Raw genomic sequence first — 23,576 nt, 5'->3', positions numbered from 1 at the left:
CTATTTATTCTCTGTGATGTGATTGGGCCAATTGCTCCATTTATTCTTTTATGGTAATTCCCTCTTTATTAGTTAATTGCCCTGTATTGTATTGCCCAATTTATATTTCTATTATTTCTTGTATGGTGAATTGGCCCCAATTTATTCATTTCTATTTATATTCCTCTGTGTATGGTGAATGGCCAATTATCATTTATTTCATTTCTTTTTTAATTCCCCATTTATTTTATTATTGCCCAGTTATTCATTGCTATTTATTATTCTCATTATATGTATTGCCCATGTTATTATTTCTATTATTATATTTCCTCTGTGTATGGTGAATTGGGCCCCAATTTATTCATTTCTATTTATATTCTCTTTTGTGATGGCAATATTCCATTTTATTTATTCTCTGTGTTATGTGCATTGGCACGTAATTGTCCCATTTATTACATTCTCTTTTGTGAATTCCCTTTCATTTATGTATATTCCCATTTATGTATTGCATTTATTCATTTTATTTATATTCCTCTGTGTTGGTGAATTGGCCATTTATTCATTTTATTTATATTCCTCTTGTTTGAATTCATTTATTCATTTTATTTATATTCCCTGTTATGTGTGAATTGCCCCATTTATTCATTCTATTTATTCTCTTGTATGTAATTCCATTTTTCATTTATTTAATTCCTCTGTGTATGTGAATTGGCCCATTTATTGATTCATTTATATTCTTGTTATGTAATTGGGCCCTTTTATTTTCTATTTATATTCCTTGTTATGTGAATTGGCCCCAATTTAATTCATTCATTTATATTCTCTTGTATGTATTGGCCCCAATTATTTTCTATTTATATTCCTTTTTATGTGAATGGGCATATTATCATTCTATTTTATTCCTCTTTATGTGAATTGGCCCATTTTCATTTCTATTATATTCCTCTGTGTATGGTGAATTGGCCCAATTTATCTTTCTATTATATCCTTGTATGGTGAATTGGGCCAATTTATTCATTTATTTATATTCTTGTGTTGGTGAATGGGCCCAATTTATTCATTTCTATTTATATTCCTCTGTGTATGGTGAATGGGCCCAATTTATTCATTTCTATTATATTCCTCTGTGTATGGTGAATGGGCCCCATTTATTCATTTCTATTTATATTCCTCTGTGTATGGTGAATTGGGCCCATTTATTCATTTCTATTTATTCTTGTATGGTGATTGGCCCCAATTTATTCATTTTATTTATTTCTGTGTATGGGAATTGGCCCCAATTTATTCATTCATTTATATTCCTCTGTGTATGGTGAATTGGGCCCCAATTTATTATTTCTATTTATATTCTCTGTGTATGTGAATTGCCCATTTATTCATTTATTTATATTCTTTTATGGTGATGGGCCCCAATTTATTCATTTCTATTTATATTCCTCTGTGTATGGTGAATTGGCCCAATTTATTCATTTCTATTTATATTCCTCTGTGTATGGTGAATTGGGCCCCAATTTATTCATTTCTATTTATATTCCTCTGTGTATGTTGAATTGGGCCCCAATTTATTCATTTCTATTTATATTCCTCTGTGTATGGTGAATGGGCCCCAATTTATTCATTTCTATTTATATTCCTCTGTGTATGGTGAATTGGCCCCAATTTATTCATTTCTATTTATATTCCTCTGTGTATGGTGAATGGGCCCCAATTTATTCATTTCTATTTATATTCCTCTGTGTATGGTGAATTGGGCCCCAATTTATTCATTTCTATTTATATTCCTCTGTGTATGGTGAATTGGCCCCAATTTATTCATTTCTATTTATATTCTCTGTGTATGGTGAATTGGCCCAATTTATTCATTTCTATTTATATTCCTCTGTGTATGGTGAATTGGGCCCAATTTATTCATTTCATTTATATTCCTCTGTGTATGGTGAATTGGGCCCCAATTTATTCATTTCTATTTATATTCCTCTGTGTATGGTGAATTGGGCCCCAATTTATTCATTTCTATTTATATTCCTCTGTGTATGGTGAATTGGGCCCCAATTTATTCATTCTATTATTTCTTGTGTATGGTGAATTGGGCCCCAATTTATTCATTTCTATTTATATTCCTCTGTGTATGGTGAATTGGGCCCAATTTATTCATTTCTATTTATATTCCTCTGTGTATGGTGAATTGGGCCCCAATTTATTCATTTCTATTTATATTCCTCTGTGTATGGTGAATTGGGCCCCAATTTATTCATTTCTATTTATATTCCTCTGTGTATGGTGAATTGGGCCCCAATTTATTCATTTCTATTTATATTCCTCTGTGTTCATTTTCATTTCCATTTTGCTCAGCTTCAGATTGTTTTGTTTTTTCATATGAACTTATATTTATCACATTGCTTTATGAAATTATGTAAATATATTCAAAATGGTTATTTATCCATTCTTGGAATTCACGTTTGTAAGCCCAATTTCCATATAGATAAATAAAACTTACTATTCATACATTTATTTATATTTTCATCCTGTCTTCACCATCATCATCATCATCATCATTGCCTTTTTCACCCATGTTACAATAATTTTATTTTTTTTTAATTAATGGTTAAGGTGATATACAGGTATCCATTTTAAGGTATAATAACAAGAAATGAAGTGAAGCAGAGAACAATAGAGAATAAAAACTTTGCGGCGATGGGTAGATTTGATTGGGTAGCTGGGTCTGTTAAATCTGGTGTAAAGTACTTTACGATAGATTAGAATCTTATCCAGATGGTAGCAAGTAATTGCTATTGTGTGTGTCTGTTTCACGCTATAGAAAACAAGATAAACTCCAACCAGCTCCATGAGCCAAATGACTCTGAAAGATCACTACTACAACTACTACTACTACTACTACTACTACTACTACTACTACTACTACTACTACTACTACTACTACTACTACTACTACTACTACTACTGCTACTACTACCACTACTACTACTACTACTACTACTACTACTACTACTACTGCTACTACTACCACTACTACTACTACTACCACTACTACTACTACTACTACTACTACTGCTACTACCACCACTACTACTACTACTACTGCTACTACTACTTCTAATACTACTACTACTACAACTACTACTACTAATACTACTACTACTACTACAACTACTACTACTACTATTACTACCACTACTACTGTTATTACTACTACTATTACTACCACCACCACCACTACGACTACCACTACTACTACTACTACCTACTACTACTGCTGCTACTACTACTACTACTACTACTACTACTACTACTACTACTACTACTACTACTACTACTACTACTACTACTACTACTACTACTACTACTGCTACTACTACTACTACTACTACTACTACCACTACTACTACTATTACTACTACTACTACTACTACTACTACTACTACTACTACTACTACTACTACTACTACTACTACTACTATTACTACTACTACTACTACTACTACTACTGGATTATCTTTATTGGGTTGCAAGACAACCGTTTGATGGACGACTCTTGCAGATATCGTCTCATGAAGTGGACACAAGGCCTGATCCTCAAAAGACAACATAAGCTAAAATATTCTCTCCCCTCCCGCCCACACTTTCCACCATGAGGAAAGAACAGATGAATGAGATTGAGAAGTCATCCAAAAAAAAAAAAAAGAGATGGAGGTCTACAAACCTGTCCCTCGAGTCGTAGAGCACTTCCTGAAACCAGTGGTTTTCCTGCCAGCACACATGCATCATTGAGTAGATATCGGGTTGCCACATTGTCTGTGGCGTCTAGTACTATGTCATATCTTCAAGTAAAAAATAAAGATAAGTATTGAATTGTAGGCTTCAATTTACTAGACGAAGACAGATACTGTGGATGTTTCGGGTTTCCCCTTTATCAACAAAACACGATGAATGAAACACTAAGGACGAATGAAATATGTTGGAATGGTGTAGTTAAGGTGAATAAATAGCAACATTTTCATTATGTCATATCTTCAATGCATCAAAAAAATAAAGAAAAAAAAAAAATTGAAAAAAAAATGTCAATGATATAAAGCAAATGTTATGAATTCTAATCCAACATGGAATGAGTCATGAATAACAACATACAATGGAGTATGCATTCCTCACTTTCATACATATTCCTTCTAACGACAATAATATCCAAAATTAATAAAATCCTCTATTTTATATGTATAGTTTAACATATTCCTCATGTAATATATTCTGTCCTAGCAATGACGTGGAATACACATATTAAACTGTAATTGCTTCTCTCGGTCAACTTCATAAATACACACTATCCCAAATCAGGGATGCCTTTGCCAAAACAAAACAAAAAGATCAATTTTTTTTTTTTAATTTGCCTAAAGACCACGTCATATTAATCCTAATAAGGAATAGATATTCATCCAGCCATTGCTTTAAACAACTAATATTTTGATCAAAAAACAAAACAAATAACAAAAACCAAAACAAAATTAAAACCAAACCAAACCTGATAGCTGGAAGATTTTTAAAAGTCGGTTTACCGGCTTTAGCTGGGGAAAAAAGGCATCTCTGTAAAGGTGTCTTGTTAATTTTGAAGATTGTAAACTCAAAAAATATTATCCGCAGCAAGATACTCATATTACACCTGAATGCAGTGGGAGAATGTGAGTAAAGAGTCTTTTCCATATTATTTTTGTGTACACAGCATTCCCTCTTTCTTTATCTCTTCCTTCCCTTGTGTGAGTGCATACGCATGTGTATGTGTGTGTCTTGTCTTTCAAATGCATAAGATGAGTTTTATCATCGTGTAAAATTAATGTAACATTCCTATAATTTCACACTTTTCATTTTTTTTCTTAAAATATCATAGTTTGTATAAAAGGAATCTTTCAATATCTTACCTTTTCATCACTTCCAAGGCATTCAGGCTATTTATTTGAAAATGATATGGAACACATTCCACCGAAGAGTTTAAACTGTAAACATAAAATTGGAGAAAACTGTAATAATATAACATTTTTTAAAATCCAAAATTAGTTCTAATCACTTAACTCATATCCATCTTTAGCTATTTCAAGTTTTAATTATTCAATACACACAAACTTGATGTTTTAAAATCTGCATAATTTTTTTTCTTATTGTTAAAATTTCATATTTCGTGGAAATCATTTGCAATTAATTGTGTATTTTGTTATAGCTTGATTAAAGTTTTAAAGTCGATTTATTACTTGAACATATTATTGTATTTTGTATATCAATTATTTGAAACCTACGAATGTAAAAGTTGGGCATGCCAAATGAATGTAAAAAGAGTTAATTATACTATGAATATTGAATATGACACTTATCTATGTATTAGATATTTAATTCTAAATACTATCAATTAATTAGCATTGAATACTATTTATATAATTGATAAATTGTATCTATGCATAAAAGATACATAGAGCAGTTACAGGATTTTAGAACCTATTAGCTCTTAAACGATACAATATGATACAATATACTAAACACATTCTAAAAATTTGCAAAACTACAATAAAGCAAATATTTAACATGACTATAATTTCAAAGAAACTGTTAGCCCATACTTTTTACATGACTGAGCAATTGACAATGCCTTTGAAATGCCCACTCTGTCCTCTGTATGAGAAACTTGCCGGTGAAGGTTACTTAGTTCAACTTCATCATAGTCAATCACACCAATTTTGCCTTGAAAAGAATTAACAAAATAGGTTAGAAAAGCAAAAGAAGCAATTTTTTTTAAACTCCAAAAATACAAAATCAAACACCAAAAAAGGTTTTACTAACTACCCTTTGTTGAATGCTGACCTACAGAAATTGGCTGATCAAAAGCAATATTCATTTCCATTTAGACAAACACATACATTTCAATAGAGGGAAAGGATCAAATTAAAAGTTAAATAAATAAAAGTATCAACATCCGATGTCTATATGTGCGGCTATGTGTTCTCGCTTTCTGATCAGAAGGTCCTGGGTTCGAGCCTCGTTCGGTGCATAGTTGAGTTCTTGAAAAAGACTTTTTACTCACATTCTCTTACTTTACTTAGGTGTAAAATGAGTACCTGGCCATTAACAGCGTTGTCTGTGTCAGACAAATTGTAACATCGACTAACAGATGTCATGTCGTGTTCTATGTTACGTATTGCTGTTGGTCAGGGACCATTTGTAAAGCGTTTTGACCATGTTTAGTGGATATTGTGCTATATAAAAGCTCGTTTTTTGGGGGTTTTTACATCACTATTCCATGATTATCTGACCATTGTGGGAAAGTTGCTGAACACATGATAGTGATAATATTTAAAATATCTAAAAATAATTACATTTATCAATCCACTGTATATATGGAAAGTTATATAATAATTGAGAGCATTCAAACAAACAAAAATTAAAAATAAAAAGAGTGAGTATTTTATAATTCTGTTGAAGCAAGAAGACATTACAGACCAATCCCAGCAGCTGCAAGGTATAACGATGCCGGACATCCCAGGCCACCAGCACCAACAATCAGTATTGAAGAATTTTTCAGTTTTAATTGACCTGTAATCACAATTGAAATACATGTAAGGCAGTCATCAAGCAATGAATCTGAGAAGTCTTTTTTTCCTTACATTATATATATATATATATATATATATATATATATATATATATATATATAATATATATATATATATATATATATATATGTATATATATATAAAATAAAAAATAAAAAGAATCAAAATAAAAACGCCTCTTCTAATCAGTCTAATGTCTTGAATATGACAGTCCCAGGCCCGTAGAAACCTCGGAAGGGAAGCTCATACATGAATGGTACATGACAGCTGGTGCTTAGATGCTAGTTTTAGCTTCTCTGCTTAATCGACACACTAACCTGAACTCCTGAGGGTGTGCAATTAAGCGGAGTCGACTGTATATATATATATAAAACATTTCAAGTATAATTATGATTATTTAACTTCTACAATATTGTTTCAAGCGTTAGCTCTCATCAGGAAGTGAAATGTTTTATAAATAGCTCCTTTTATCATGTGAGGCTGTGCAAAAGAGTAGTTTCCATAACATTTGCCAGAAATCATTGAAATACAAAGATATTTAGATAAACTATTGAAAAAAATTCGTTTTTATAAGTTTCTCTGGGTTGGATGATAAAAAATAAACCAAATACTGACAATCTGGAATCAAAATAATAGTAGTTATAGCTTTTTACAATGTTGAAAAAGTCCGAACGACCATCATTTGTATCCACACTTTTTTGCACTTTTGAGAAACTATTTCTGTTATTCTATTTGTGCTAGACCTTCAGCTTTTGTTTTATTTTCTAATGATTAACCCAGAGAAACAGATGGTACGAGTATTTTTGTGGCGAAAGTTATGAAAATACCTTTTGGAACATCTTCATATATAAATGTCAGATAAATGGCCTGTTCATTGTAAAAGGGGATCAGTTGATAATAATAAGAATTGAAGTGTGTAGAAAGGTAGAAGACTTTTCACTTTTCTACTCACTTAACTTCTTTCTTTTATTAACATAAGTGCTTGCTCCGCTCACTTTTCTGTAGTAGTAGTAGTAGTAGTAGTAGTAGTAGTTGTAGTAGTAGTAGTAGTAGTAGTAGTAGTAGTAGTAGTAGTAGTAGTAGTAGTAGTAGTAGTAGTAGTAGTAGTAGTAGTAGTAGTAGTAGTAGTAGTAGTAGTAGTAGTAGTAGTAGTAGTAGTAGTAGTAGTAGTAGTAGTAGTAGTAGTAGTAGTAGTAGTAGTAGTAGTAGTAGTAGTAGTAGTAGTAGTAGTAGTAGTAGTAGTAGTAGTAGTAGTAGTAGTAGTAGTAGTAGTAGTAGTAGTAGTAGTAGTAGTAGTAGTAGTAGTAGTAGTAAGTAGTAGTAGTAGTAGTAGTAGTAGTAGTAGTAGTAGTAGTAGTAGTAGTAGTAGTAGTAGTAGTAGTAGTAGTAGTAGTAGTAGTAGTAGTAGTAGTAGTAGTAGTAGTAGTAGTAGTGTTGGAGCCAGCACTGATCCTTGGGGAAGACCATTCTTCTGGGTGTGCCACCTGCTCTTCCGGCCATCCATTTCAACAAGGAAGCGCCTGTTTTCGAGAAGTGACTGGATGATATTTACAATTTTCTTATTCTTTATCATTTTAGCCACTTTGAGGAGTAGGATCTTGTGATTCACTGTGTCATAGGCTGCAGTGAGGTCGACGAGACTGTGCCAGTGACCTGTTTTGTCTCAAACCCATCTTCTATGAATTGTGTAAGGTTAAGGGGCGGTTTGGGTCTAATTTTTAGGAAAATCCTTCAAAAATTTGATTTTGAGATTTTGGTGAAAAATGATATTTTATTATCTTAGAAATAATATAATTGAAGTCCAAATTCTTAAAGTAGACTATAAAGGCACGAAAAACACAGTCGAAAATGGTACAGGTAGTAAGAAATGTGTGAAAAACGGGAAGCCATTTTGCTATTTTCTCAATATGTCATTTTTCTAACGGTATGGGAAACTGTGTCAAACGTTTCTCAGAATCTATTCAATGAAATTGTCTGAAAATTTCCACAGTCATCACACAGATAATGTATTGTGTCACCATAGAGAGATTTTTTTGATAAGATTTGTGAATTTTAAATTATAATCCTAAATCTGAATTTTTTACATCAATTTTGTCATAATATTTTGATTCTCAATTTTGTAATGATCTAATAAAAATTCCATAAGCTAAAGCCGTAAAATCTCTCTATGGTGACACACTATGGTACAATGTTGACAAGAGGGAAGAATATGGAGGTCATTCCTTCATTAGTTTTTGTGGAACGTTTGCCACAAGATTGTTATATTTTTTGATGTCAGACCCCCAAATTAGGTCGCAAAATGGGTATCAACACAGATGATTAAAATTTTTCACCATAAATATTGTTTTTTAACCTATAATGACGATACAGAATGATTAAAACCGCCCAATATAGGTAATTAAATTTTTTTTAGAAAAGACCCAAACCGCCCCTTAAGAAGTTGACCACATGTTGACCATCCTGGTCGGAATCCAGCCTGGTCTGGAGACAATTGTTCGTCTAGACTGGGTGACATGCGGGACATAACCATTCACTCAAATAGCTTGTATGTGATGCACAGGAGGGAGATCGGGCGATAGCTTTTCTTGGATTTTGGATCTTTCCCCGGTTTCAGTAGGGCGACTACTCTTGCTTTCCTCCATGCACTTGGCACTTTGCAACATATATACAAATGAGGTAGTAGCCTGAGTTCCCAAATATCCGCCGATTCATATATGCTGATGACCTATGCCTCGCAACACAGGATGTGTCCTTCCAACCAATCGAGAGCAGACTGACAAATGCCCTAGACACCCTTACAAAGTACTACACTAAAAACTCGCTGAATGCCAACCCAGGGAAAACACAAGTGTGTGCATTTACCTCAACAACCACCAAGCCCACAGAAAACTTAACATCAAGTGGAATGGCCAGACATTAGAGTACAACTACCACCCAGTGTACCTCGGAGTGACGCTTGATCAGACTCTGTCCTTCAGAGAACACGTGAGGAAGACCAAGGCAAAAGTGTAATGCCCTCCTTGGAAAGCTGGAAAACATGAACTGGGGAACTGACCCTAAAACTCTAAGGACCACAGCATTGGCCCTCAGCTACTCAACTGCGGAGTACTGCTCAGCTGTATGGGCCCGATCATGCTATGCCTCCAAGCTAGACCCCGAGCTCAACAACGTCTGCCGGATCGTAACGGCCAGCTGAGAGCAACACCATTACCACTGGTCTACCGTGCAGCAGGAATAGCCCCACCACACATCCGGAGGGAAACTCATGCCCAAATACAAAAATACAAACAGGAAATGGACCAGAGACACCCCCTTCATGACCACAATTGCCCCAAAAGCAGGCTCAAATCAAGGAAAAGCTTCCTCACAGTAGAGAGCCTTCACCCAGACCACTCAGCATTCTCCCGCCTGGACAAATGGGGAGAATGGGACAAGACAGCAAACGATGCCCTCCAGCCCCCAACAGAAAAGCTCCCAGCAGGCACAGACCTCAAGAGAAAAGACTGGGTGGCGTTGAACAGAGCTAGAGTAAAGGTGGGAAACACCGCCACCAACCTCTTTAAATGGAAAATCTCACCAGGCACTGAATGCCCATGCGGTCACCCCAGACAGACCATGGACCACATCCTGTCCGAATGCTCGCTGGGACCTCACTGCACCAATGCTGACCTGAGGGAATGCAACCAGACTGCCAGGGACTGGCTGACTCACTGGCGCGACAAGATATGAGATGAGTAGTAGTAGTAATAGTAGTAGTAGTAGTAGTAGTAGTAGTAGTAGTAGTAGTAGTAGTAGTAGTAGTAGTAGTAGTAGTAGTAGTAGTAGTAGCAGCAGCAGCAGCAGTAGTAGTAGCAGTAGTAGTAGTAGTAGTAGTAGTAGTAGTAGTAGTAGTAGTAGTAGTAGTAGTAGTTGTGGTGGTGGTGTAATTACTGTCATTATCATCATATTCCAATGCAATACCTTTCTAAAATAATATAAATGCACAACATACTTTTGACCCCAAGCTCTGGCATAATAAGCTGTCTACTATATCTTGTAATATCAGTATTGGACAGGTGAGTTGCTCCAATTGCTGCATGTGATAATGCATCATCCTTGACGTCTGAAACAACATTTATGTTTTCTCTCTGGTGGAATGGAAGAGAAAAAAAATGTACTGTAATCATTTGGGGGTCTTTTCCATTGATCTTCAATTTCACTATGTTGATAAAAAGCAACATTTTTCTAAGAATTATACAATTTTTTTTATCATGGTGGTGATAGCAATGGTATTAGAGATAAACAAGTGTGATGTAAGAAAAAAAAGTCAAACAAAATGTATCATGGATGTTGGGTTTTCAAAAAAGTTTCCATTGAACGTAATCGATGCTGCGCAGAATAGTCTGAAATTTTCCAAAGTCAAGTAATCAAGCAAATACGGTTACACGTGATGCAACAGCAGAGGTTTGGATCTGAGAGGTTCCTCACATAATTAGAAACATAAAAATGTAAACAAAAACCCTTTTCCAATTACTTAAACAGTAGTTTCATTGATCGGAATATGACTCTACCAACTATGTCATGGTCGAGAAAACAGCAAGTCGAGCTATTGTAGAAGTCTAAAAATAGTACAGACATTCTATGACTCATTGGTTCAACTCACGTAAGGGAAGATACAATGTGTGAAGTTTGCAATAACGACGCATCTTGTAGCGACAGGATGGATGGTGGGTTGCCGCATTAAAAATAGAAACAGATGAGCAAGATGGAGCCTTCAGTTAAGTTTTAAATGAACTCGTCCTACTTTCTCCAGGAATCTGAAGAAGGTTGGGGAATCCATTGCTGATCAATTCTGGTGATCCATATTCCAATAATAGCTGGAGGATTTACAGATCTGAATTTAAATGACAAATGACAACTTGTCTCCAATTCTCAACAGATTCACTTACAAAGAGTAAAATAGCTCAAAACGCCATAATAAAACTAATCTGAAGTAGTTGTGGACTGAGAAAAGTGGTTGGCCTATTCGTAATGCATCATATATATATATATATACTAAAGTGACAAGACTTTTAAGAGATTAAAAAAATAAAATACTATTCTAGCTTTGGGAAGAGGTCAATGGGTGATTAGTCCTCAAGAATAGGTGTCGAGGTTAAGTAAGGCTAGCCTGCTAGTCTAGCCATCCTTAAGTACATCTAACCTGGATATCTAGCCATCCTGAAGTACAGAAAACCTGACAGTTTAGCCGTCCTGCCTTAAGTACGGCTAGCCTAGAAATCTAGCAATCATTACTGCATTTCTAATTTTAAAAATATAAACAAAATTAAAAATGTTGTATTAGTTTTGCTAGCTATTTCACAAGGAATTGGTTTTAATTTAAGTGCAAAGGCCACAATCAGAAACTTTAACTCAAACTGCCTGCTCATCAGTCATCAATTACAATTCTCACAGTCACAGTACAGACTCGCGGTCTGTCCTTGCATCAAGTATCAATAAATGAGCCTCTCTAAACTTACGTTTTTGTTAGTATCTTGTTTCCTTTTCAATTCAGTTATCTCATTATCTTTATATTCCAAAAGCTTCACCAAGTCCTCGCGGTTCAAAGAAGAGTAACGGTCCAGGGCCATTACTTACACCCTCAAACTTTCATACTCTGCTGTGATCAAAACGTTGTTGTAAACATCATCTCTACTTTCACTTTTGGTTTCAGTCCCTCAAGATTTTTAAAAAGTTCCTTGACTTATGTGTGAACGTATCAAAACAGCCGTTAAAAGGAAATGTTTGTATTGATTTATAAAATATATCAATTTATTATTTCATTTGCTTGATTATAAGCAAAAAATAATGTACTATAAACTTTTCAGACGATTTGATTGCCTGTATTTCTATCTTCATCTCTCTTTACTTTTAGTTGTATTGTAAAAAAGTAACGGAAGTTTTAGTTTTTGTAATTCATGACAAAGCTAACTGCATTTGTCGGTGTTTTTGATGCTGAAGAGATAAATTTTCTTGTTTTTAGGACCCCGGTAATTTTGTCACTGAAGCCTGAGTTTTTGATGATAGGAATTTAAAAATCATATCACAATGAGTTCCATCGGTACCGGGGTGAGTATTGAAACGAGACCGACCATTTCAGATAGTGAAGGGTTACACAGTAAAGTGAAAGTGAAAGAGGCTTGCACTGCCTGGCCCTGGCCCTGGCTCGAAGTTGAAGGAATAGACTGGATTCTTCACTTTCATTTTTCATGATTTTTTTTTTTTCTTCAAGTAGTTTGAGTTGGACTGTCTAAGTAACAGGAATAAAAATTAGATAAAGTTATTTGGATAGAGCTTGAAGACCCAAAAGGACGGCCTCACACCCACAGCCCATCCGTAGTCGTAGTCTTCTTGAATCTGAAACTGAAACTTAGAATTTTTGAGAACTCGACTAAAACTAACATTTGAGTCTGATTATTTGAATTTGTATTGGAGATGGAGGGCGGAGAGAGTTGTTGAATGTGACAGCCATTGTAATTGTTAGTGTTTAGGCGGAAGATTTTTGATAGTCTTCGCTTGAAGATTGAAGGTGTCTAAAAACTAAATCACTAAATCTGTTGTTCACGATTCACACATCATTAGTATTAGGGAAGAACGTCTCAGTCTTTGATTGGGATTTAACAAAATGAATTATTTGAATTGTGTCTCAGTTTCAGACAGTCAAATTCCCAAAAATGTCAAACATTTAATTGTGAATTTGTATACTAGCTGGCCTGATAAGAATAAGGTGTATGGAGTGTCTACGTACACTGTAACTTTAGGCAATTTAGTGAGCAGCAGCAGTGGGAGTCAAATGGTGACCCAACTGGCCCATAAGAAAGTTATGACTGGAAATTGCCTTTAGCTTTTACTAAAAGTTTTAGGTGGGGTTCAATTAAAGATGGATAACTTCGTTATAAAGAGTATCGCAGATATTTTGGTATCATTATTTTCGTTATTAACCGGGCACCTAGCCTCTATGTACACGGTAACATTAAACACGGTAACCTTAATCTCGCCTTTAATGGGTTAAATTGTATTGTTTGATTTTTTAAAATAACACACACACACCACATACAGCGCGAGCTCCATCCATTGCTTGTATTGTAGCGACAAACTAGTTACCGGAGCTACCGTGTAGGTAGATCCTTAGGCTAGGTGCCCGGTTACCGTGTACGTAGACACTGCCTAAGGTGTAATGTTCAAAGACGCCATCATAGGTACCCCACTCATTTTCGTTTTTTATTTGGTACGATCTAACAGAACCCATGTGTAATTTTTGCCCAATGTCTTGGTTTTGGAATTAATGACCTAAAGAGAAACATATCATATTAACAAACGGAAGGTGAAAGGTTTCGTTTTACCATGAGATGAGAAGGGGTAAGGGATGGAGGGGCATTGGGGGAAGATGAAAAAAACAATGAGTCACCTGATGATGTAAGATGAGGAGTAAAGAAGCTGTTTTTGTTGTTTTATTTTTTTTTAATTCTTTTTGATATATCTAATTTTTTTTGTTACGAAAGTTGAAGTTCTTAAGTTGAGTTGGCTTAACAGTCCACCTTAGTACAGATTGAGATTATCCCCTGAAATAGTGGAATTCTGATTGTAAGATCGAGAAACCCTGTAGTTTGTTGGGAATTTTTTCCACCCACAACTTTGTTTGCCCTATACAATATTATTTGTTTTATTTTTCCTTCATTAATTTTTTTTTTTTTTTTATCATAATCTTTTAATGCAGTATGATCTGTCTGCATCTCAATTTTCCCCTGATGGCAGAGTTTTTCAAGTTGAATATGCACAGAAAGCAGTTGAAAATAGTGGGTAAGTATTGTGTTGCATTATATTAAGATTAAGGTTCTTTATATTGCAGTTCAATATAAAACATCAATAACATTTTTAAATTTTAAACTTCTCTCTCCCCCCCCCTCTCTCTCTCTCTCTCTCTCTCTCTCTCTCTCTCTCTCTCTCTCTCTCTCTCTCTCTCTCTCTCTCTCTCTCTCTCTCTCTCTCTCTCTCTCTCTCTCTCTCTCTCTCTCTCTCTCTCTCTTTCATATTGATTTATATGTCTCCATCTTATCTGTCACTTTGTTTTTATTTATTTTTCCCCAGCACTGCCATAGGTATACGTGGAAAGGATGGTGTTGTGTTTGGAGTTGAAAAATTGATCACATCAAAGTTGTATGAGAAGGGTGACAACAAAAGGATTCTAAATGTTGACAAACATGTAGGCATGGTAAGTCAAAACTCTTGATTTAACAACTTAATTCTTCAATGTGATCATGTAAGATCAATTTGAGTACAGGATTATAAGGGCTCTGTGTCCTGATACTGATAAATATAACACGATGAGAGAGGTAAACAAAAAGCTCTCATAAACCAGCCATTCTATTCATTGGATAATTTGAGATGGCAGCAATATGATTCATTTCTAAATACAGTCAAGTCTGTAAGACAGACATTCTTTGTTCCTGAGCCAAGTCCTTCTGCAGATGTCCTAACACAGATAACCACTTGCGTCAGTCATCAATTTTTTAATTTTGAAAATAAATAAATAAATTATGTTTGTCTATGTCGAAATCCTTTATCAAGGATTGTTGGGATGTGTTTGTCAAAAAAAAATATTTGTGTTTTTAACTTTGATTTGGTTAAAAATCTGAGTCATGTTTCAACAATAAACAAGTTTACAAAGCCTCTCTGTGAATATACTCAGTATTCAGATTATATGTACATTTTGTCTTTTGTTTAGGCTGTGGCAGGCTTAAACGCAGATGCTCGTCATTTGGTTGAAAGAGCAAGGGAAGAGGCATCGAATTACAGACATAGTTATGGTGACTCTGTACCACTAAAGGTATATCAAGGCTTTATCCCATTTCAATAAATATTGATAATATTACCTTATTTTTATTAGTCTTTTTATTTTTATTAATCGTCCTGTAAATAAAAGGTGCAAGTCTTAACTTTTATCTAAATTTTCTTTGTCATCTCTGATCCTTTTTTTTTTTTTGTATTCCGCCTATATGAAAAAAAAAAAAAAAAGTATCTTTTAAAGACAGCACTCAACCAAACTTCTGCATCATCATTACTGCTACCACCAAAACAGCCCATTAAACAGAAGGATCACAAATCATCACAAATCATAGTATCAATACTGCCAATAATTTGCATAGTTTATTTTGAATATATATATATTAGAAAGAAAAACAGATACCTTCTTTGCTTAGAAGTCAGTAAATGCTATCAAATTCATTTAAAATGCAGTCTTCAGCAACATTTTAAAAATATATTTAAAATGTTGCTGAAGACTGCATTTTAAATTTAAATGGAGAAGTGTTGAAGAAAATAGTTGTTGTTCGTCTTTTTTGCCTCATTTAAAATCTGATTTGTTTTTCGTGTTATATTATGCATTTTATTTTTGGCAGTATTTAAAGTTTGTTTCATTTAATCTGTCCCTCCAGGAAATCGCGGCGCTTGCGGCCCAATTGTTCGCAATTTTGACAATTGCCGCAATTTTTTTGCAATTTTCCATGTTCTGGAGTCACATATAATCATATAATGCTAAACATAGGAAAATACTACTGCCATCGTCACACAAAACTATTAAAGATGCTATTTAATAATAGTTTTATTGCTAACATCAATCTATTATATATATTTTTTTAATTTTTTTTTTTTTATTATTATGGGTATTTGATATACTACCATAAACATAGATTCATGTAATTCGGAAATAGAAAGTTTTTATGGTCGGACCCCTCGACCTCATTATTCCTGAGTTCCCTTGTATTATTATGATGTATAGATGTACTTGGAAATATAATAATAATAATGATATTAATAATACTAATAATAATAATAATATTTTTTAAAATTTATGAGCTTTTCTACCACATAAATGTTAGGAATCCATGCATTTGTGTAAAAGTTGTTTTTTGGGGTTTTTCAAAATCTCCTGGTGGCATCCCCTGTATATACCTGGCATAATATTTATTTTCTGAGTATGCAACGTCAATATCAATGTAATTTAATGTAATTTATGGACACAATACTGTATAATACATACCAACTAAAATTGGTGGACTGTGCTTGTCATAGAATTAAAGCAAGAATAAATTATTGTGCGCTGTTTATTGAAAACAATGTTTTAAATTTGCAATTTTTCCTTGCAATTTTTTAATTTTTTGCATGCAATTTTTTGAATTTTGGGTGCAATTTTTTGGGTTTTCATTTGCAATTTTCCGTGGGGACAGTTTAATGAATAAACTGTTTTGTTCAAACTCATCATCGTTCAAAATTTTTATATATATATATATATATATATATATATATATATATAATATATATATATATATATATATATATATATATATATATATATATATATATATATATATATATATAAAATATATATTATTTTTTTTTTTTTTTTTTAAACCAGTACTTGACAGAGAGAGTGTCAGGTTATGTTCATGCACACACACTATACAGTTCTGTGAGACCTTTTGGTGTCAGCATTATCATGGGATCAATGGAACAGGATGGACCACAGATGTTTCTTGTTGAGCCCTCGGGAGTGTCATTTGTAAGGATAAACAATATTTCCGTTAGCTGTGTCTATGTATATTTTGGTTTTGCTTAACATTATTATTGTGTTAGCCTATGTGTCCACTGAATAGTGTTTAAAAATTTAGGAGGACTATGACAGATAGTTTATATTCATTAAATGCCATCCACGTCTGATCAAAGCTTTTCCTTTTCCTTTTTCGTTTTGTTTTTGTTTTGTTTTGTTTTTATATATATATTTTGTATCTTGAATATTTTTACATTACTCAGTGACAAGATTTAAACATTTTTTACAGTATATTTCTAGTATAATGTTGCATCATTTTCCTTTTCCTCTTTCTTTACTATTACATTTTCTTTTCGTAATTTTCATCTTTCTGACAGTTAACGTTTTGAAACTGTCATAATTGATTAGTTCCTTACATATGAGCATTCCAGACCCACTGGTCCAATAATTTGAAATCATTAACCCTGGCTTTTTTGTCACATGGTGCAATACTTTACATACATTATCCCACTCCTCTCGAGTAAATATATGATTGAATGTAGTGATTCGTTTTGTTGTTTGTTCTTTTCTTTTTTTCTTTACTTTCAAGGTCTGCAAAAATTCTTATTGAGTGGCATTACAGGCAGGCGCCTCTGTCATGTTATAAGAATGTTGGTACAAAAAGGCTTATTACAAGTAATTTGTATAGTGTCAAATGGAATTTTATTTCATATGATCTTTTGGAAGAATAAAGGAAGCATAATTGTGCGCATTAGACATGATAAAACCATAGATATCTGCTATATTTATGCATTTAAAAAAATTCATTTTTACTATATTGTAGTATTTTTAATTCATTTTACAGGGATACCACGGATGTGCGATTGGTAAAGCTAAACAAAATGCTAAAACAGAGATTGAAAAGTTGAAGGTAATATTTGTTGGTAACTTCTATACTACATGGGTGACCTGCTTTTGATACAATGTCAACATGTTTTTCTATAAACTATATGTGAGGCTGGCTGAGAAAACCTGGAAAGATGCAGCAAGCTTTAATTTAAGATATGAACCAAAATCGAAGATAAAGTGTATCCCATAGCAGCAAATTTTATTCAGAAAAAAAATTCATAACTTGGGTTCTAATAGACATCAGAAAGATGTGGTCTACACCACTGCATATATAACTTTCTTTATGAAATTTGCGCATCTTTCCAGGTTTTCTCAACCAGCCACACATATGTGTTTGATACTTTGTCAATATGTATCATTGACTGAAAGGAAAATTGGTATTAGATTAATAACTTAAATTCATAAAGCTCTTGCAATAAAAAGATATGTGTTACAATTCAAATGACAAATGGTTTGTTGTAATTCTGTCTGTTTGGGAATGTTTTAGTAAAATATTGGCACCTAGATCGATCCAGAGACTGATATTACTTTTGATGAGCATTTCCAAAGAGAAATTCCAAAATATTTATAGGAACTTTTGTGATAGTCAGAAGGGCACTGAAAAATAGATCAATTCATCAAGAAAGGTACTTAGTAAAGTTTAATTTTTATCTACAGGTCAAAGACATGCCTATCCGAGATTTGGTGAAAGAAGTGGCAAAGATGTGAGTAAAATTTTCTTATTGTGTTGAGTAACAGCAGTTACTGCATAGGTCTTTGGGGCCTCGTTTATATTTGACAATAGCAATAACTTTGAATATAATGCTGATCTATGTCAGAGATGGTTCTGATGTAATCTCCTTTGTGGGATTTTATTTTACTCATACTGCCCGACATATTTTGTTATTTTGATCAAGAGAGCAGTTACCCCAATTTGAATCATGCTTCCAACAACAGTGCCTGAAACTGCAAGATATTTAAAATGAATGTAAGATGGAACCCTGTCTATACTTTTTAATGGTTATGCCCAACTGCTGCTCCTCAGCTTGATTGACAAGAAGCTCTATTGACTTTCTCTTGTTCACACGACTGGCGAAATTTACTTTATTTGATTTCAATCCAGTTAAAATTCACATGTTACCCTAGTATCAAATTTGATCTGTCTGCATTTGCATTTGATTTGATGCACTTGTCCCCTCTTTTTAATATCAGTAGATCATCTAGGTCTGTGATCACAAATTTAGTTTTAATTTCTCCTCTTATCTATTTCCTCCCCACCCTCCTCTCTCTCTCTCTCTCTCTCTCTCTCTCTCTCTCTCTCTCTCTCTCTCTCTCTCTCTCTCTCTCTCTCTCTCTCTCTCTGCTCTCTCTCTCTCTCTCTCTGTATATATATATATATATATATATATATATATATATAATGTATGTGTGTGTGTGTGTATCATTCTTTTTTTCCTTATCATTTTCTCCCTCCCCCTTCCCCCTGATAAAAGAATGGCCCCAAGGCCCCTTATGATTAATTGTCTGCCCCTCTTTCTTTATTTTTCAATCCAGCATTTATATTGTCCATGACGAGGTCAAAGACAAATCATTTGAATTGGAGTTGAGCTGGGTCGGTGATGGTAAGTTTTTCTAAGCTAACCATATTATATTATTAAAACGATATGCTTTGACTTATCTTTTTCTTTTTCTTTTTCTTTTTAACTTGGGGGGGGGGGGGGAGTCAAAATATTTTACACACTAACATGTCTCATCTTTATGTAGATTTAGGAATTAGTGATGAATCGTTATTAATTGTTTTGTTTTTTTTTTCATAATTATATCCTGTTGATTATTAAGAAATTTTTCTGATGTTTTTTTTTTGTTTTTTTTATCCTTCCTCTTCTTATAAAGGAGAAAGAAGATACAGTACAGCCTATTGTCTTTGTATCACACAATAAAGCCATTTTTGTTTTATTTCAGTCACCAAAGGAAAACATGAACTCGTTCCTCCTGAAGTTTTAGTAGAAGCTGAAAAATATGCAAAGGTACTGTTTTGTTTTAACAAAGAATGGCTGTTTCCTCCTTTCATTTATATTACTGTAATGATTAATTGATTAATCAATTTTTTCAACAATACAGTGAATTGTGCACGCGCACATGCACACACACACACACACACACACACACACAAACAATAAGTTGCAATCATTATTTTAGTTCGAATTAATTTTCATGTTCACCTCTCAGTACTTAGCAGTTAGCAGTAATAGGTAATTACAAATACTTTAACCTCATACTCTCTCTCTCTCTTTCTCTCTCTCTCTCTCTCTCTCTCTCTCTCTCTCTCTCTCTCTCTCTCTCTCTCTCTCTCTCTCTCTCTCTCTCTCTCTCTCTATCTCTGTCTATCTATCTATCTATCTATCTATCTGCGGGTGGTTGGACGGGAGCATCACCCTTGAATCGTATACCTATGATGTTCGCATGGGTGTACGATCCGATAGTGATGTCGTTTCTTCTTCTCTTTACTAGCCTATCCTGCTTCTTTGGTTTGTGATTGTATTTTTGACAGGGGATTTTTTTTTCTGTAAATCTTCTGCCTGTTTGTTCTTGGTTATTTATAATTTAGCTTATGATATCTTTAGGTTAAGATTTTGATTTACATTTGTACTATTTTTGTTAGTGTTAGATTGCTTGTTTTTTTGTTTCAGCGGTCTCTCATATAACCTCAATTGTGTTGGAAGAGACCTAAAGCAACAAACAAAAAAATCTATCTATCTATCTATCCATTGTTTATCTACCTATTAGTCTCTCTTTCTGTCGTCAAATGAACGCGTCAATTAAGCTTAACTTAGTTTGATTTGGATAAAGCATTTGTCACTCACGTTTAGAGGGGGCAGTCATTTAGAGCCTCAGGTGACCTTGTGAAACGTGTGCATAGTGTTTCTCTTTTGTTGGTCCACACCTCATTGATCGTACGTGAGGTTGTGAACGAAAGAGAATTCCGATTGAGTTGGTCGAAAATGATCTGGGCTGGTAAAAGATTGCAGTCTGGTTCAGGGGTGTTGTGTAGTTTAAGGAGGGCTCTGAGGAACTTATCATTATCATTGTCAAGACAACCACTAGGGCCGATGTACGACAGCAATAGACTCTTTGCAGGTTTAATAGCAACTTCTGCCGTCCATTTGATTTGGAATACTATGGCGATGAAATGCATAACGTAGCGCCCCATTTTTTTTTAAAGGACATCCTTCTTGAGACTTGCAGTGAATTCTCGTCCACATTCACTTGACAACTCCTAAGGAACCCCGAATATAGTGAAGAGGGAATGTATCCAGGCAATCAACCATGCACTCCTTACCAAGCATTCCCAGATTGAGTGGAAAACTTGCAGATCAACCCGATAACCTGTCCCCAGTTACCAGATAGTAGTGCCATCCAAACTCAAAGAAGTCAGAAAAGACTTGCTCAAAAGGGATGGAAGGTGGGAGTGATGGTTCAGACAGTAGAGGGGCCAAATAGGATGCATTGTGGTTACATTCATGGCATCTTGACCGTGTATCCTGGATACTTGCAGTCATGCAAGGCCAAAAGACAATAGATTGTGCTCAAAGCTGCAAAGATGAAACGCCCTGAATGGCTGAGTGCAAATTCAATAAAGTTCACTCAGTTCTTTATCCTCTTAGTTTTTCACTTTCATCTTTCTGTATGCATCTTTATATTCACTTTGAGTACTCTCTCACAAACAAATCAATAAATGCACCAGGTTCTTTAGCCTTGATGTCTTCAGCTAAGTTGAATAAAAGTGAACTTGAAGGCCTTACATTGTTGTGGAAACAGAAGTTAAGTTGTCCCCACTAGTGGAGAAAAGCGGTGAAGGAATATTTTGTTTTAATCGTTAAATTTTTAAAAATCACCTTGAAAACTTCTTGAATTTCAAAATGGAATTGCTGTAGGAACCCTCTATAACTCCTTTCCAACAATATTGAAACAAGCCTATAGTTTGGTTTGATCATCAGGTCTGTCTATATATGCACACAGGTTATTCCAACATAAACATCAGATTCAGGGATATTACAATTGTTGGGGAATTTTTATTTATAGTACCTTCTCAGTGTACTCTTTTGTTTAGCATGAAATGAAATTATTTTATTTTATTGCTTTGTTCTTGCTTCATTTTTCTTTCTTTTGTTTCAGGAAGCTCTTGAGGAATCAGACGATTCAGATGAAGAAGATCTGTAGGGATGAATGTTTGTTTGTGAAGACATGTGAAATAATAATCATTGACATCTTAATGACATTTGAACATCCTGCTATGTATATGTGTGAAATACGTTGTTGATGGGATGAATGAAGGGTTGTGTGATGATTGCTATGAGGACGTTTGTTGTTGATCTGACTGTTTCTGTACTGTTTTGTTTTAATAAAGATTTTTTTGATAAAATGGACTGTTGATTTTTTAAATATTTTTTTAAGAGTAAGAGACTTCTTTTCTTTCTTTTTTTTTTTTTTTTTTATTGATTTTAGATTTGCATTTAAAATCAGGTACATTATTTTTATTTCTTCCCCATACTATACAATTAATGTTTCCTCTATTTTGTATCTCATCACATTTCTGTGGCAATCTATCCCAGTATTTACTTCGACCTGGATTATGGAGTGGGGTTTTTTGAACTCCCATAGTTGGAACTTGCTGTCTTCTATCCCCCTATATCTGTTTTACAACTTACTTTCTATCTTTGTCTTGGAATGAGATTACTTATTTTTGTCTTGACACTGGCTTTAGTTCTTGGCTGAGAGAGAAACAGTCAATTGTATATATAATTGGCAGATATTTTTTTTTTCTTGCACTATTATATTTTTGTTCTGAATATAAAATAATCTATATGTGTAAACATTTGAGTGAATTCATCTCTGTGGGATTCTGTGTATATATCATGATGAGACTTTTAGGTGATCTCAAACTGAGTACACCTTACATTTTCTAGTGTGCTTAAATTGTAAATCTAGATATTTTTTACTGTCCCATTTTCTTCATTTTAATTGGCACTGAAATAACTTACACGTTAATATGTTGCAAATGCCCTAAAGCCCTTCATTTAATATTATGTACCTAATTATTTACTGAGTGGGGTTTTCTGGCCTCCCATGGTGGGAAAAGAGGTCACTGGCTGTGTCTCCTATTCCTCATATTGGCCTTTTTTTTAAAGAAAAGGCAAATTTCTGTCCTGTTGCTATTTGCTCTTTGACACTCTCGATAAAGATATTTTTGAGCATAGATTTGCTTTTACAGTTTCCACATACAGTGTTAGTTTCTATCAAAAAAGATAAAACAAACATTAGTTACTATTTAAGATCTGTCACCCCGGTTTTTTGCCATTTCAAACGCCAAAATTTGCCATTAAAAAATGGTAAAATTTGCCATTAAAATAGCAAAATTTGCCAAAAATTGTCCGCTTGTTTTACAAAAATCAAACAATTAAAACAACATGCACGGTAAAAAATTGACACAAACAGGGCATTTTGTAGAATATTGATGTCACAACATGTCAACATGAATTTATTTATATTTTGAATGG

At 33.9% G+C, this 23,576-nt stretch overlaps 2 protein-coding genes across 2 annotated transcripts in view; one reads left to right on the top strand and one right to left on the bottom strand.

Annotated features, from left to right (window-relative positions):
• The window catches only part of LOC144966206 (adenylyltransferase and sulfurtransferase MOCS3-like), a 56,258-nt gene extending 43,987 nt beyond the window's left edge, over positions 1-12,271 (bottom strand). Inside the window, exons 1-6 of the mRNA XM_078902378.1 lie at positions 12,086-12,271; positions 10,579-10,714; positions 6,475-6,567; positions 5,598-5,718; positions 4,908-4,982; positions 3,701-3,818 (exon numbers count right to left, since the gene is read on the bottom strand). Of these exons, the coding sequence (XP_078758504.1) occupies positions 3,701-3,818; positions 4,908-4,982; positions 5,598-5,718; positions 6,475-6,567; positions 10,579-10,714; positions 12,086-12,196 (654 nt within the window). The 5' untranslated portion in view covers positions 12,197-12,271. The remainder of the gene's footprint in view (positions 1-3,700; positions 3,819-4,907; positions 4,983-5,597; positions 5,719-6,474; positions 6,568-10,578; positions 10,715-12,085) is intronic.
• A 252-nt stretch (positions 12,272-12,523) lies between these two features.
• LOC144966198 (proteasome subunit alpha type-3-like) lies at positions 12,524-22,445 on the top strand. The gene is made up of 10 exons (XM_078902366.1): positions 12,524-12,674; positions 14,323-14,405; positions 14,694-14,817; positions 15,331-15,432; positions 17,020-17,163; positions 17,996-18,061; positions 18,697-18,743; positions 19,573-19,640; positions 19,981-20,045; positions 22,195-22,445. The coding sequence occupies exons 1-10, from the start codon at positions 12,654-12,656 to the stop codon at positions 22,237-22,239; spliced, it is 765 nt and encodes a 254-aa protein (XP_078758492.1). The 5' UTR covers positions 12,524-12,653; the 3' UTR covers positions 22,240-22,445.
• The last annotated feature ends 1,131 nt before the right edge of the window (positions 22,446-23,576 follow it).

This window comes from Berghia stephanieae, chromosome 1 (assembly GCF_034508935.2).
Source record: "Berghia stephanieae isolate SIO BIC M18660-M18661 chromosome 1, UCSD_Bste_1.3, whole genome shotgun sequence".
Lineage (NCBI taxonomy): Eukaryota > Metazoa > Mollusca > Gastropoda > Nudibranchia > Aeolidiidae > Berghia > Berghia stephanieae.
This window is presented reverse-complemented; position numbering and strand designations above follow the sequence as displayed.